This window comes from Felis catus, chromosome B1 (genome assembly GCF_018350175.1).
Source record: "Felis catus isolate Fca126 chromosome B1, F.catus_Fca126_mat1.0, whole genome shotgun sequence".
In the NCBI taxonomy this organism is placed as follows: Eukaryota; Metazoa; Chordata; class Mammalia; order Carnivora; family Felidae; genus Felis; species Felis catus.
In genome coordinates, this window is record NC_058371.1 from 163,929,543 (window position 1) to 163,946,242 (window position 16,700).

A 16,700-nucleotide genomic window follows, 5' to 3' on the forward strand; every position below is an offset into this window, starting at 1 on the left:
GAGGCATTAGAGACCAATCAGGATGGTAGGAAACAGTGAGAAATGATGAGGGCCTTCTACTTGACTTACAACCTGACTTCTAAGTCAACATACTCTCTGAGCCCCAGTGCTGGGCATCCCAGGGGAAGATGCTCAGCTTACAAGGATAAGGAGGTTGGGGTGAGTGATAAAGATGACAAAGGCACCCGGCAGCTTTCCCTCAGTGTCAGTGTCAGTGTCAGCCGTTGGGAGTGGCAGGTAGCCAGAGCACAGGGACAGAGAATAATAGAAAGAGAAGGCTTGGGAGCCAGGCTGACCTGGCTTTGACTCCAAAGTCCCAGGCCTTGCACAACACCCGCCTACTCTATAAAATGAAGATGACAGTACTGGCTCTAAAGGTTGTAAAAAGGATTCCACGTGGATGGGTGAAATGAGCGAAAGGGGTCAAAAAGTACAAACTTCAGTTATAAAATAAGTAAATCATGGGCGTGTAATGTACAGCATGGTGACTACAGTTAATAATACTGCATTGCCTATTTGAAAGTTGCCGAGAGAGTAGATCTTAAAAGTTTTCATCCCAAGGGGGAAAAATGAATTGGTTTTGGTTACTGTATAGTGAGCCACGTCAACTAGACTTAGTGTGATCATTTCACAATGTACGCAAATATCTAATCATGAGGTTTTACATCTGAAATATAATGGTATATGTCAATTATACCCCCTCCCCCCCCCCCCCCCCCCCCCCGCAAAAAAAAAGGAAGGAAGGAAGGCTCGCCTGTAAGTGCATGTGAACACCTGGCCTAGGGAGAGTGTTCGGTAGATGGTAGTTGCAGTTATTGTTGGAACGAAAGAAGTTCCCTGAACGTCGAGGAGGTAGAACCTACCAGGTGTCCAGACTCGGAAGGGGGTGGCAGCCTCCGAGAGCAGCGTTTCAGCCGGAGCGCTGGCGAGCGGGCGCTGACGTCACCGCGGAGAAAGGCGGGGGTTGGGTGCACTCGCCGTGCGAGCCGAGGGGCGGAGCAAGAGGAGGAAGGAGCGGCGCGGGCAGCTCGGGGAAGAGGCGGGGGCCCGGCGGCGGGGAGGCGGCCGAGGCGCGGGGACGGCGCCGGGAGGCGGGAGCAGTCCCGCTGCAGCTGCGGCCGCGGAAGGAGGCGGTCTGGGCTCGGCTCCGCGGGCCCCCAGGCGCGGCCAGCGACGGGTCCCTACCTACGCAGGTGAGCCCGCCCCGGGTGACCGCGGGCGACAGCGGGAGGGACTGCGAGAAGCGGGAAGGGGTGGGGGGGGGGCGCTCCTCTGCCGCTTTACCGCCGGGGTCCTCAGGGGTGGGACATCTAGAGTCGCCCCTTCCAGCCCCTCCTCTCCTGGCTCGGGCTCCGGCCGACATCGGGCAAACGTAGGACGCTTGGGGTTGTGCAGGTGGCCTCAGGGTGTAGATCGAGGCAGAGTCCTGCGGGCTGTTTCCGGCTTCCCTCCCCCGCCGCCAGAAAGTGCGGCGACCCCCTCCGCTGTCCGTCTGAGCTAGCACCCCTCCTCGTGCTGCTGCGGGCCTCCCTCCCACTGCCCAGCTGCCAGCACCCCTGCAACCCCAAGCACTGGGGAAGCAGAGGGACCCCAAACCAGCCCCGGGCACGGTGGCGGGAGCTGCACCTGGAAGGCAGCACGCTCCCGGGAGGTTTGCTCAGATGTGGACTGATGATTCACTGGGTTTGAGGGGACCCCCAAAGCTGAGATGTGGTGTCCTTGCTTCCGGATTTGAGGCAGCGGCCCAATGCCTAAGCAAAGACTATCTAATTTGGCCTTAGGTCAGCAAAGGCTTCCTGAAGATCCTCAAGAAATAGAGTGCCCAGGGCCACTCTTGACAGCTTGCCCTTTACTGCTCATCCGCCCGCGGTGCGCAGGGTCCTGAGCTGGGGTTTATGGACTCCTCCCTCGTCTTCCTTCCTCATCCTTGCAATAGCCCCTCAAGCCCCTTTCTGTATCCATCACCCCCACGTAACAGGTGAGAATGCTGAGGCACAGACACATTCAATCACTTGCCTCAAAGCACAAGGCTAGTGAGGAGTAGAGTCGGGATCTGAACTCAGGTCTCTGATTTCAAGACTTTTCACTGTAGGGTACCATCATGCTGCCTCTATAATAACATTAGCTATCTGAGGTGAAACGTGGTACAACTAAGGGTCCCCTTGGCTCATATGCCTGGCATTTTAGTAGGAAACTGAAATGTGTATGATATTTACTTTGCAGGGAAATAGAATCCAGGGCTATTGAGTGTAGTGGCCATTGTTGGGGTGAGGAGTGGGGTGGGGTCCACCTGGACTATGCCCAACATTGCCAAATCACTTTTCTGAGCCATGTGATACTGATAATTCATTCTCTCCTTTAGAAATTCCTACCCCTCTGTATCAACTATTCCTTCTCAGTCATTTCTTTGGCCTGTTTTGTTTTGTTTTGTTTTTCTTCTCTTGTTGGTATTCCCTTGGCCTCAAAGCTCACATCTTCCAATACCCTTTGTAGATCATTTTATTCATGTTTCTTGCTTTACCCATCATCTTTACGATGGCACCTCCCAAATTCATCTTTTCAGCCTATGCCTAGTCTGTAACTCCAGACCCAAAGTATCAAATATTCTAATTCCTGCTGGCTAGTTCCAACGTATGCACCCACAGGCACCCATATCCAGCATTTCCAAACTCAGATTTATCATCTCTGTCCTTCCACGTGGTCTTGGTTCAGGTCTTTTCAGTTCCTTGGCTGGACAATATATTACCTTCCAAACTGGTCTTCCTGCCTCTGGAGCCCACCCACCCCTTGAAAGCTCAAAAATCTTAGCCTTTGGTGTCTTCAGAACTGACTGGGGAGAATAGACCTTTCTTTCTCCTTCCTTAGTACCCTGTACGTACCTGTAACGGAGCCCTTTGCCTATTGTGTAACTGCTGACTTGTCTTTCTTCCCCTTTAGACCCGGGGCTTCTTCAGCACTGATTTGTCTTATCCATCTTTGTATTCCCTGGTCTGGCACATAGTAGGCCCTCCATAAATATTTGTCGTACCTAGTGACCTTGTAATGAATTGAAACTTTTTTTAGGACACAATTTTTAAGTAGTAGCACTGTGCATAGTGCCATTTCACTACACTCTAAATCTAATCTGTCACTAGGTGAGTTAATTTGTGTGCGTTGGTGGGGAAGAAGCATTAGAATGTGAGTTTCGCAGGTGGCTGGAGATGAAGACTAATGACAAAACGAAAATAAGTTTTCCAAATTGGTGAGTTGATACTCAGGGTGTTTTTAAGGTTGATTTAAACATTCAGCCACGGCATAGTGACTCCCTTCTACTTTCCTTAGACTCTGCGTCAACGAATAAGCTGAGTACGCTCAACTAGAAGAGAAACAGAGACAAAGTCATCATGGCTTCGGTGTCTACTCATGGAAGTCAAGATAAAGGCCCCCATTTGCCACCACCAAGCAAGCAGGTATATTTTTAATTTGGACGTCTGCCAACTGAAGAGGAACTTCATCCAGAACCTTCCTTAGACCTCATCCTTGGCCAGTCATCTTACTTTTTGCAGTCTGGCCCTTTGTTGGATGGGCGCAGAGACAATGGAGTGGGGAAGGAAACTATTTTTCTAGCTTCCTTGAAAAGGAGCCTTTTCAGTTTTTACTTATAAAATCCTTTCTTTATTCTTCCCTGTTTAGAATCTAGCCTGACTCTTACGTAGGCTGTCAAGGACTGAAGAGGTTTCCTTTAGCAGAGCAAAAGTCTTAACTGAATCTAACAGAATGATACATCATGCCTGCTTTTACATTTTTGTTACCAGGGCTAATCATACTAATCTATGCTGCTGACAGGTGTTCCTTAACCACTAAATTAGCGATCAGATTGAGAACCCTGGTGTTAACACGGGCACAATATTTCAAATTGTTCAGAAGGAACAGTATATGTTTCGGGGACACGTAAATGAAGCAAAGAGAAAGTATTGTGATGGGAAAATGGAGTTCCTGTTCTCCAGCATCAACTTTCCCAGCTAAAATGAGTTTATGAACGGGGGTGATGTTTAAGGAGCAAAGTTTAGGAGAGGTTAACAGACAAATGACACGCAGTCACAAGGAAAAGAATTTAGACACCCGAGTTGCCTCTGTGAAATAGAGAACCATGAAACATTTATGGCTCTACAGGAAAGGGTCACCAGAACTCCTCTGTGGAGACTGTGCGGGAGCACCAGTCTTGACTGCAGGACTCACAGCAAGTGTGGCAGTCAGGGTCCCTGAGTCTGGATGCATACATATGTGTGTGTTTGGGACAAAGGAGGGAGGGAGATGTGCCCCACCCCTGCTGCACCCATAGGCAGAACCAAGAGGAGATATTTACACTGCGATAAGGAGTGCTTGCTGAGGAACTAAGGTAAGTGGAGGGTGAGAAGAGCTCCCTCTCTCACCCCATGACTCACTCACCCTGACCACCGTCAGCCGGGTGCTGTGCTGTGGGGAGTTATAGAGAAAGAAGACAGAGGTCACCTGCTTGAGTTGTTTATAGAACTCTGAAGGCATAGGGGCCGTGAGGTCTTCCCACCTGTCATCATGCATGTAAAGTGCTTGGCACAGTGCCTGGCCCGTGGAAAAGTACTCAAGAAACGGTGGCTGTCATCCACATTGTTATCTACTACAAAGAGTCCAAAAATGAATATTGGCAAAATCAGCAAGGCAAAATTCAAAAGTGAAAGAACTGCACCTCAAGAAAAACATGAAAAATCCAAGAGGTAAACGGCAGAGGTCCTACTTAAATAATTCACAAACAAGGAGATACAAGTGTGACTAATATAGTAAGGAGCAAATTAAATAAAATTTGTTTTTAAAAAATGAATGAAGGGCACCTGGGTGGCTCAGTTAGTTAAGCCTCCGACTTCAGCTCAGGTCATGATCTCACGGTTCGTGAGTTCAAGCCCCACGTCGGGCTCTGTGCTGACAGCTCAGAGCCTGGAGCCTGCTTTGGATTCTGTGTCTCCCTCTCTCTCTGCCTACCCTCCGCTCACGCTCTGTCTCTTTCTCTGTCTCTCAAAAATAAACATTAAAAAATTTTTTTTAAAAAACGAATGAACCACCCAGAGGATGGAAAAAATTATTTTCAAATGCATATTTGGCAAGGGTCTATTATCCACAATATACAAAGAGCTTTTACAGCTCAATATCAAAGAGAAAAACAGCCCAATTAGAAAAATGGGCGAAGGACTTAAATAGGTATTTCTCCAAGGAATATATGTGAATGGCCAACAAGCAAATGACTAGATGACCAACGTCATTGGTCATTAGGGAAATGCAAATCAAAACCACAATGAGGTACTGTTCACAATCACTAGCATGACCATAATTTAAAACAAACAATTTAGCTTATTTAGCTTAAATTAATGAAATAATTCATATTGAGAATTTTAACGTGCTAATTTGAAAAGAACAAACAAAAGAGAACATGAGAAGTGTTGGCAAGGATGTGGAAAGGTGGGGACTCTCATACTTTGTTGGTGGGAAAACAGTTTGGCAGTTTCTCAGTAAGTTAAACATAGAATTACCGTATGGGTCAGAAGAATTGAAAACAGGTGTTCAAACAGTTCGTAGCAGCTCTGTTCACAACAGCCTAAAGGTAGAAATGACCCAAATATCTATCAGTAGATGACTGGAGAAACAAAATGTGGTATATCCATGCAATGGGATGTTATTGAGCCACAAAACGGAATGAATTAATTGACACGTGCTAGAACATGGACGAACCATAAAAACATCATGCAAAGGGAGAAAAGAGAGCCACAAAAAGAAACATACTGTATGACACCACTTACATAAAACTACCCCAAACGGGCAAATCTGTGCAGCCAGAAAGCAGATTAGTGATCGCCAGGGAGCCAAGGGTTGGAGGGAGCGGGAAATGAGGAGAGGCTCCTTAATGGGTATGGAATTTCCTTTGGGGGTGATGAAAAAGTTCTGGAACTAGACAGTGGTTGTGGCTGCCCAACATTGTGGATGGACTCAGTGCCGTAGACTGTCTACTTTAAAATGGTTGAAATGGTAAGTATTATGTGTGTGTTACCACAATCAAAAAGCATTGAACTACCATATAACAAAAGAGCACAGCCCAGGTTCAGTTGAGGGATTGCCCCAACATTCGAGGAGAAGGGCGTTGTGGCTGAAGAATATGTAGATTCTCAAACACATTAGTTATCAGAGAAGTGCAGATAAGAATAAAATATTAACATTTATACCTATTGGACTGTCAACATTTAGAAAACTGGATAATGCCAAGTATTCCAAGCTTTGGTCCTTTAACCTGCTTAGAGTCCCGCTTCACTGGCCCCTCGGTGGGGTCTGTAAGGCATAGAGGAATGTTCAAGACTGCTGGTGTGGGTAAGTACGATGCAGCCATTGGGGAGAGAACTCTAGCGAGACTTTGTCAAATCGGGAATACACATGCCCTGTATTTTACTTCTAGGGGTATATCTGAGAAATATTCTCACAGGGGACTGTAAGGAGACATGCCCTGGTGAGGAAACATCCTCCAGGAAGCATCCTGGAGAATCAGCCAGCAGTTGGAACAGTGAACTAGATATGTAAGCAACATGCATGGATCTTAAAAGCATAGAGCTGAGTTGAAAACATTTTAAGGGGCGCTTGGGTGGCTCAGGCGGTTAAGCTTCCAACTTTGGCTCAGGTCACGATCCACGGTTCATGGGTTCGAGCCCCGCATCGGGCTCTGTGCTGACAGCTCAGAGCCTGGAGCCTGCTTCAGATTCTGTGTCTCCCTCTCTCTCTCTCTGCCCCTCCCCTGCACACCCTCTGTCTCTCTCAAAAATAAATAATAAACATTAAAAATATTTTTTAACATTTAAAGTACAATTAAATATATAAAACTTCCATTTGCATAAAAAAAGATGCATGCACCCATAACAGTGAACATTTTGCAGCAATGCATACCAACAAATGATCGGCATTAAGCCCCCAGAATGGCAGTGATAGAGGAGAATATGAGAATAGAGAATGGAAGTAAGAGTGAGTAATATATACCCACAAAAGGGGAAGGGTGGTATATGATGGGAGTTAGTCCAGATTATAGCATATCAACATAATAAAAAGAATAGATCTAGTAAAAGTGATCATTTCAACCATGTTGGTCATCCCATCAGAAATTACGTGCAGACCACTTATGAATGTGTAAAAAAGAAACCTGTTAAGATAGAGTATGATGACAAAAAGTTGTTTGTTGGCGAGTTCTTAGCCTAAAAATGCATACAGAAATATAAACAGATGAATTGGAATGCAGATCTATAAATAGCTAACTTGTAGTACACTGCCCTGAATGGGATCCCAGAGATGGAAACATTGTGCTTTGGGGGAAATCTCTTCTTCACCCAGGAGGCAACTGGGTCTCAAGGACACCAGGCAGGCAAAGGGAGTGAGGAGCATTGCAGGCAGGATGAGCCGCATGGACGGAAGCTGGGGGTAAGAAAGAAAATGTGGCCTCGACAGTGATTCATTGTGACCAGATATCTGCTCCATACTCGCGGGTCCATGAGTCACTCTGCTTCTGCAGCTGGGATGCTTTCCTTGCCTAAACCCACCCAGCGTTCCCAGTTGGAAGGCACTGGCTGAGACTGGTCATTACTCTGCTGGCAGCCACACAGGACACACGCTGTGTGACCTGAGTGAAGAGACCTCCCTGCCCTCCTCTAGAGAAAACAGCAGATGCGTTTCTAATGATTTCAGTCAACTCACCACATAACTTTCCTTGCAGAGTCTATTATTTTGTCCAAAATCAAAACTGCACATCCACAGAGGAGAGATTTCAAAGATTATCCGAGAGTGTCAAGAAGAAAGCTTCTGGAAGAGAGGTAATTGAACCCCTCTTAATCTTTGCTAACACCATATTTGTTGCAATAAACTGCCCAAATATCACAGTAGAATTATGGTAAACGAGTCCCTTTTGAGCAGAGACTGCATAATTCCCTGAAGAACTTTAAATATCAGTGGCTGTTTCAATTCTAAATCCATATTGAAGCCCTTTTAAGTGCAGAGGTCATACCTGATGTAGGAACACCTTCCCTCACTTAGCAAGAAGTGATACTTTCCTCCGTGTGACTAAGGACGTGTGCCAAGAGTGTTATTTAGAATTTCTGGAAAGATTTGACCCTCCTACATTTCACTACATGAACTTTCATTGAGTTCGGAAATAATGTCAGGTTCATTGCTTCATCCCAGAGCCAAGCACAGCGCTACACATATAGAAATTGCCTATTAAATATTTGTGGAATAAGAATAAATAAATAAACATTAAAATTTTTGTGATACGAGTAAAAAGTGGCAACATTCCGTTAATAATAATTCTCTTACAATGTCTCTGAAATAACCTTTTCTGCTGATTCACTTACTTCCTCTTGCTGGGCCTGTCTTATATAAGGCGAGGGTGTGAATTCATGCTGCGCATTAAGGTCTCTTCCAATTTAAAAAATTCATGATTTGTCATTTGAAAATGTCGTAATAGAGCCCATAGATTTAGTCCCAGTGTTTTGCAGCATTGGGATAATTTATACTTTGAAATACACATTTTTTCATTTCTCAAATCATTCAAGTTCAATATCAATTGTTTTGGAATTGGAAGCAATACTTTAGAACTTGATATTTATTATATTTTATGATTCTTGATCGTGCTCCTAGATATTCACAAGGTTTTTTTTTGTTTGTTTTTTGTTTTTTACAACCTATGAATAAGTAATTTAAGTAAGCACTAGTAGATTAACATTTCAGTATGACCCATTTGTCTCCCATCAGGTAGATATGAGTGGAAACATTGGTTGCTATTTGATTTTTCTCTTGCTGGGAGGAGCTGGATGTTGATCAGTGCTCTCTGCTCTTGGAAGAAGTGTTGCGTTTTGATAGAACTAGATACTGCCTTTGCCAGACTAACTTGCCTGTTTTAAAAATCATAGCTCAGCACCGCCCATGTTTAACATGAATGTGATAATCTCATAATCTTCAGAACATAGACATATCCAAATTGTGACATATCCAAAATATCCTCTGAGACAAAAGCTGGGAACGGTCCTAGATCAGGTATGCCGGAGTTTAGTGTATTGTTTTTTAACTTTAATGTAGGATTGAAATTTTCAAAAGACAGCTAAAGGCGACTCCCAGATTCAACGGCTAAGTGTGCACTCTCACTAAGATACCTGTCGTCTGTGGTGCTCAGCATCTGGTGCGTGGTGGGCGGTCCCTAAAGGCGGGTGTCAGAGCTGGAGTGGCACGGGGCTAGGTTTTGTCATGGTAATGCTGTGCCTCCCGGCTGAGTGACTGGGACAGATCTCAAGAAAATTCTTCACGCGTGCTTAATAAATACTTGTTGAATAAGTAAAATAACAAATGACTAACACCTCGTTGCCAAGGTAGATAAGAGAAGAAAACACAGGCTAATTTCCCCTGACTTCTGGGTGAGGTGCCAAGTTTTAAACTAGCGATATTGAACCGCATCTTTCTTTTGCAGCTCTGCCTTTTTCTCTTGTGAGCATGCTCGCCACCCAAGGACTAGTCCACCACGGTAAGATTCAGAATCAGTTATTGTTCGACTTGAGAGCCCAGGTTTCAGTGATGCTCCTGGCAGCTTCTTGGCACTTGGCATTTGTTTTTTGGTGGAAGATTTATGTATGCATAAATGTATGCATTTATGTATGCATAGATTTATGTATGCAGCCTAAGCACCCCCTCTCCCGAAGATGTCCTAATCTCCAGAAGGAGTGGCTATATTAAGTTGCGTGGCAAAGGGAAATTAAAGTTGCAGACGAATTAAAGCTGTTCATCAGCTGACCTTAAAATAGAGAGATTATTGGGGCGCCTGGGTGGCTCAGTCCGTTAAGTATCCGACTTCGGTTCAGGTCATGATTTCGCGGTTTGTTGGTTTGAGCCCCGCGTCGGACTCTGTGCTGACAGCTCAGACCTGGAGCCTGCTTCATATTCTGTGTCTCCCTCTCTCTCTCTCAAAAATAAACATTAAAAAAAATTTTTTTAAATAGATTTTTCTGCATTATCTACATGGGCCCAGTGTAATCAAAGGGTCATTAAAAATGCAAGGGTGGATGAGAAGACGGAACCAGGGGGATGGCAGCACCAGAAAGGCTCAGTTCCACACTGTTGGCTATGAAGACGGAGGAGGGGTTCAGGAGTCTGGGATGTGGCTGGCCTCTGGAAGCTGGAAACGAGAGAGAAACTCTAGAACTTCCAGAAAGGAATGCGGCCCTACTACTATCTTGATTTTAGCCCAGTGCTGTGGTCTGAATATTTGTGTCACCCCAAATTCACTTGTTGAACTCCTAAGGCCCAGTGTGATGGTATTAGGAAGGGGGCCTTGGGCAGGGGTGGAGCCATCATGAAGGGATTAGTGCCCTTGTAAAAGAGATCCCACAGAGCTCCCCGGGGGGGCCCCTTTCATCACATAATGATGCAACAGGAAGTCTGCAACCCCGAAGAGGGCCCTCACCCAACCATGCTGGCACCTGATCTTGGACTTCAGCCTCCAGAACTGTGAGAAATAAATTTCTTCTGTTGCTAAGCCACCCAGTCTGCCATATTTTGGTGTAGCTGCCCAAATGGTCTGCCACCCAGTGAGACCCATTTTGAGCCTCTGAGCTCCAGAACTATAAGGTAACAAATTTGTGTTGCTTTAAACCACTGAGTTTGTGGTGAGTTGTTACAGCAGCCACAGGATACTGAGGCAGCGGCTTTCTCTGTGCCAGAGTCCCTGTGTCTCCCAGGGTCTCCAGGTATGGTTAGACAGATTGTTTCCCGCCCAGCTGTGCTCCAAGGAGGTAAGTCACACTGAAATCCACCCGAACTCGGTCCATCACGCCATTCCTCATGGCAAGAGGCTGCATGCAAGAGGCTACATCTGCCTAAGGAAGGGACCCTGTCTAATCTGAGCAACAGATCGAGAGAACTAGCAGCCGCCCAGCACCTCCCCACATAACCTCTTCCTGCCTCTTAGAGGTTTCCACTTTTCCTGTCTGTTCTCCCTTTCTCGCTCTCTTCTTTCTTCTCTCTCCATCTCACCAGAGCCTCCATAGACATTGCTTGGTCCCCAGATAACAAGAAGGTACCTGGCCTTGTTGAAGACCACTATACTAAACACTGCTGATTACCAGGATTTTTTTTTTTTTTTTTTAAAGTAGGCTCCATGCGCAGCACAGAGTGCAATGCGGGCTTGAACTCATAAGCCTGAGATCAAGACCTGAGCTGAGATCAAGTGGGACGCTTAACTGACTGAGCCACTCAGGTGCCCCAATTACCAGGATTTTTAAAAGACTATTTGTACCCAGCAAACATGAGGGAAAATGTTCTAGTTCCTTTTGGGGTGTCAGAGACCACATATGTCACATATCCAGGAGAATCCCATTTCACTCAATATTATTCTTGTCTTTAAAGGTGATTTGTTAAATATAATTTCATTTTTATAACTTCAAGGTAGCCTTTTTATAGAAATGTATTCATCAATCAGTAACAAGCCTTCATCAGACCACTTCTGACAACAAAAAAATACGGCCATGACATCTATAGGGGTTATGTTTTATAAATATTAAACTGCTTAAAATCTACAGTGTTCTGCATGTGTACAGATATACCTTTCCAGGTTTGTATATTAATTTTCCATGGCTGCTATAATAAATTACCACAAATATGGTGGCTTAAAACAATACAAATTGCTTATCTCGGGGTTTCAGAGGTCAAAAGTCCAAAATGGGTCTCACTGGGCTGAAATCAAAGTGTTGGCAATGCTGCATTCCTGGGGGGGGGGGGGGGGGGTGAGGGGCGTATGGGGCTTCCTTTCCCTTTCCAGCTTCTAGAGACCACCCACATTCTCTGGCTCATGGCCCCTTCCTCTGTCTGTGAAGTCAGCAACACTGAGGCAAGATCTTCTCATACTGCCATGATATGTCTCTGAATCTCTCTTCCATATTCAAGATGATTACATCTTTTTTTTTTTTAATGTTTTTAATGTTTATTTCATTTTTGAGAGACAGAGCATAAGCGGGGGAGGGGCAGGGAAAGAGGGAGACACAGAATCTGAAGCAGGCCCCAGGCTCTGAGCTGTCAGCACAGAACCCAATGCGGGGCTCGAACTCACAAACCACGAGATCATGACCTGAGCCAAAGTCAGCACTTAACCGACTGAGCCACCCAGGTGGCCCTCAAGATGATTGCATCTTGATTACATTGGGTCCACCCAGATAATCCAGGATAATCTTCCTATTTTAAAATTACTCGATTAGCAACCTTAATCCCATTTTCTTCATAGTTCCCAGGGATTGGGATGTGGACATCTTTAGGAGACCATTACTCTGCCTTCCATAGGTTTTATTGTTTTCATTTTAAAATTATGATACATATACTGTGAATCTCTAAACTGAGACTTTGTGTTGAGTTACTTAAAAAGGGGAGGGGACTATGCCTAATTGCTTGGAACTAGATTGTTAGCCCCCTCTTTGCGTTGATACCATTTTTTTTTTAATTTTATTTAAGTAATCTCTACACCCCATGTGGGGGTTGAACGTAGAACGCCAAGATCTAGAGTTGCATTCTCTGCGGATTGTGCCAGCCAGGCGCCCCCCCCTTAATATATTTAAATTAGTCTTAAATGGTCTGTTTCATGTTCTTTTTCTGTACATTAAAGCTACTAATACTTTGCTACTTGCTAAAAATGGTTGAGAGTTAAGTTCAATTAAGAATTGACTTATAACTTTTAAAAAATCATCTCTTTAAGAATCTGTGTATATCAAGATTTACTTTAAAGGTTTATTTACATTTTATAAATTTAAATAAGGTATAAAATGTAATAATAATGTATTTATATATTACTTCTTAGGTTATTTAGCATCTAATCCAAGATTTGGATCATTGCCCAAAGTTGCACGTAAGTTATAGAAGTTAAAAAAACAAACCCTAAAAAGATTCTTTTTTTTTTTTTTTTTAAACAAGATGTTTATAGCAACTGGAGATATGAATGTCAGGTTAACAAACTGCCTGCGTTGACTCTGTCTGCAAAATCAGTCTGTTTTTTTGTTGCTTTGAAGTTCTTAGTTCATTCAACACTTTCTGATATAAGACTGAGCAGTAGGGACTCCACCTTAGGCCTCGTTAAAGCCTGGACTCAGAGGCATGGGCACAACATACAAGAAGAGACCAAGCAGATGATCTGGATGATAGAGCCATTAGGGCCTGTCATTCTCTTCTTTTGGCTAGTTAGCCGGGTTTTTTCTAAATATTTTCTTTTTTTTTTTTTTTTTAATTTTTTAATGTTTATTTATTTTTGAGAGAGAGAAACAGAGCATGAGTGGGGGAGGAGCAGAGAGAGAGGGAGACACAGAATCCGAAGCGGGCTCCAGGCTCTGGGCTGTCAAACTCGCAAACCGCGAGATCATGACTGAGCCACCCAGGCATCCCCAGGATATTTTCTATAATGGACCTACCAAATGAATAATTTTTAAAAATCAGAGACTTTCTAGTAATACATTTCCCACAAACTTGGGGTTTCATCTTCTTCCACTCATACACAGACCCGTTATGGACAAAGAGGACGCGTTCCAGTTCAGGGTCTGAAACCTCATTCCCAGCAAGAAGAGCAGGTTGGACGTTTCTCCCTTAGGAGATTCCCTCTGCCTCGTGAGCTCTCTTCCCTGCAGGCAAGATGGAGTGCTGCTGCCCCTACTGTAACCCATCAAGAGAATTAAGGGCCTTTCGTGCCCCAGGATTGGAATCCACCTACGGCCACCACCCAAAGCCCACCCCTCCCTGCCCTGGGGCCTCAGGCATTTGTTTGCCACCTGGGCCTCCCACTGGCTGCCTGCCTCAGAGACAGCACCTTTGCTGGCTCTATCCTGGCCCTTCCACCACCAGCTCAAAACTGAGGAGCTCAGAAAGCCTCCATTTCCCAATGCTGCTCTTTAATAGGGAGACTCATTCTCAGAGGTTTTGTTCGTTGATTTATCACGGTACTTTTCATGTAAGAATTACTACTGTCAATGTAGAAAGTTCTAGAAGATAATTAATAGAGGCGATGCTGAGCTTTTAAATTATCTTTCCTCACCTGCTTTTACAGTTGCGGGTATCTTGGGATTTGCCCTTGGAAAGGCATCATACATACGAGTGTGCCAGAGTAAATTCCATTCCGTCGAAGATCAGCTCCGTGGGGCTGGTTTTGGTCCAGGGCATAACAGGTTTGTAACTGTTTAAAAATTTTTATTAAGTTCTTAAATTTTAATTCCAGAGTAATTAATGCACAGTGTTCTATTAGTTTCAGGGGTACAATACAGTGATTCAACAGCTCTATGTATTAGCCAGTGCTCATCATGTCAAGTGTACTCTTAATCCCCTTCACCTGCTTCCCCCAGCCCCCCCCCAACCCAGCTCCCCCCTGGTAACCATCGGACTGTTCTCTATAGTTAAGAGTCTGTTTCTTAATTTGTCTCTCTCTCTCTCTCTCTCTCTCTCTTAATTTGTTCCCCTTTGCTCACTTGTTTTGTTTCTAAATTTTTTTTTTTCAACATTTATTTATTTTTGGGACAGAGAGAGACAGAGCATGAACGGGGGAGGGGCAGAGAGAGAGGGAGACACAGAATCGGACAGGCTCCAGGCTCTGAGCCATCAGCCCAGAGCCTGATGCAGGGCTCGAACTCACGGACTGCGAGATCGTGACCTGGCTGAAGTCGGACGCTTAACCGACTGCGCCACCCAGGCGCCCCTTGTTTTGTTTCTAAAATTCCACATATGAATGAAATCATATGGCATTTGTCTTTCTGACTTATTTCACTTAGCATAATACTCTCTAGATCCATCCATGTCATTGCAACAGGTTTGTAATCTTTTTGGCTGAGGGACTGTTTTTATTTATTCATTTATTTATTATTTTTATTGGAGAAAATAAAAGAGAGAGAGCAAGCACGTGTGCGCACAAGCAGTGGAGAGGGGCAGAGAGAGAGAAAGAGAGAATCTCAAGCAGGCTCCATGCTTAGCATGGAACCCAACGCGGGGCTTGATCCCACGACTGTGGGGCTCAAACTCAACAACCATGAGATCGTGACCTGAGCCAAAATCAAGAGTCAGATATTCAACCGACTGAGCCACCCAGACACCCCTTTGACTGAGGGATTGTAATGAAGATAATTATAAAAAGTTAAATAAGGCCTTTTCACCACTTACAATATTAGACAATTTTTAACATATCTCTATGTTGAAAAAAAACCTCTTTAACTCTCAATTTTTGAGCTGTTGCTATTCAATAATAATTACCTGTTTCATTTGCTCAACATTGAGCACTTACCGTGTTCGAGACATTGTGCAGGTCTCTAACGAATACCTTCATCAGCAGACATGGCCTCTACCATCACGGGGTCACACCGGATTTGAACAGGTTTCTTTACAGCGGGACTTCTCAGAACCCTTCTAGGTTGGCGTGTATTGCGATTCTCATTCGAGGTGTCAGCCACGGGACTCTGGAGTTAAGGACATTACCCCGGTGGTTAGAGTACCCAGGTGAAAACCAGTTCTACCGCTTACAAAGCTGTGTAACCTTGGACAAGTGTCTTACCCTCTCTGATTTTCAGTTTCCTCCTCTGTGGAAAGTGGTGATCAGAATTGTTTTTGTGGCATGTTACAAGGAATAGGAGTGATTACTTATGACAGTGAGGGCCCAGTAAATAGTACTTATTTCTATGATAGTATTGATAGGTTTGGTGTTAGGAACCCATTTCTTTCAAGACCTTGACTTGTCACAGTGGGTTCTATCTGAAAGGCAGCATGAAACCTGTGAAAACATCAGACGTGAAGATCACTATTGACCTTTGTGGGGGGATGAGATTCTGGGGGGTGGTCTCAAACCAAGAGACAACTCCTGTTTTTCCTTTAAATATTAGAACTTGTGAGGGGCACCTGGGTGGCTCAGTCAGTTAAGCATCCAACTCTCTTTTGGCTCAGGTCATGATCCCAGGGTCATAGGATCGAGCCCCATGTCAGGCTCCATGCTGAGCATGGAACCTGCTTAAGATTCTCCCTCTCTGCACACTCTCTCTCAAAATAAATTAAAAAAAAAAAAATTAGGCTAGTGAACTTCCACATAGAAGACGCCTCTCAGTCACGCTGGGTTAAGACTAGATAGACCAACCAGTGACAAAGCACAGACATCTGTTTTTGCTTCCATTCTAGGCACTGCCTGCTTACCTGTGAGGAGTGCAAAATCAAGCACGGATTACACGAGAAGGGAAGCTCTCAGCCTTCAGCTTCTTAAACTTGTCTCTACGGCTTTGGAAGTTCCTTACACCTCTCTCTGAATTTGTACACATTTAGAATTTCAAGTGTACTTTAAAATAACATATGTATAGTGGAACAGAAACATTGTGCTTCTCTCTTTTTGACATGCTTTCTGGGGAAGATTCTCAATTGAAGCGAGCAGTATATGTTTGTCTGCGATTTGAGAACTTGTCGGGGGCATTCACACACCAAAAAAGAAATTACATTGCATTCCTTAACTTGCTTACAGCTGAGTAAAAGCTCTCAAGTCTTCGCTGATTTGGGCCATCCATTCTTTCACTCTGCTTTTGTCCAGGGTTTTAAGATCACGGATACAGGATGGGAGTGAATATTCAGGAACTTGGGAAGCCATGCCCCAAAGAAAACCAATGTGTCTAGAGGTAGAAACACGGGAC

The 16,700-nt window shown here is 44.6% G+C and overlaps 1 protein-coding gene across 3 annotated transcripts; it reads left to right on the forward strand.

The window, feature by feature from the left end:
• The first annotated feature begins 1,010 nt into the window (after positions 1-1,010).
• Positions 1,011-16,563, forward strand: OCIAD2 (OCIA domain containing 2). 3 transcript variants are annotated; one of them, XM_045056394.1, is made up of 8 exons: positions 1,011-1,193; positions 3,322-3,449; positions 7,375-7,461; positions 7,754-7,850; positions 9,497-9,550; positions 12,866-12,913; positions 14,099-14,216; positions 16,201-16,563. In XM_045056394.1, the coding sequence occupies exons 2-8, from the start codon at positions 3,384-3,386 to the stop codon at positions 16,280-16,282; spliced, it is 552 nt and encodes a 183-aa protein (XP_044912329.1). In that variant the 5' UTR covers positions 1,011-1,193; positions 3,322-3,383; the 3' UTR covers positions 16,283-16,563. The 3 variants fall into 3 exon arrangements, with proteins under 3 accessions (XP_044912329.1, XP_011280191.1, XP_044912330.1); XM_045056395.1 differs by lacking the exon at positions 1,011-1,193 and adding an exon at positions 3,115-3,241; XM_011281889.3 differs by lacking the exon at positions 7,375-7,461 and having other exon boundaries at positions 1,016-1,193.
• Positions 16,564-16,700: the final 137 nt, after the last annotated feature.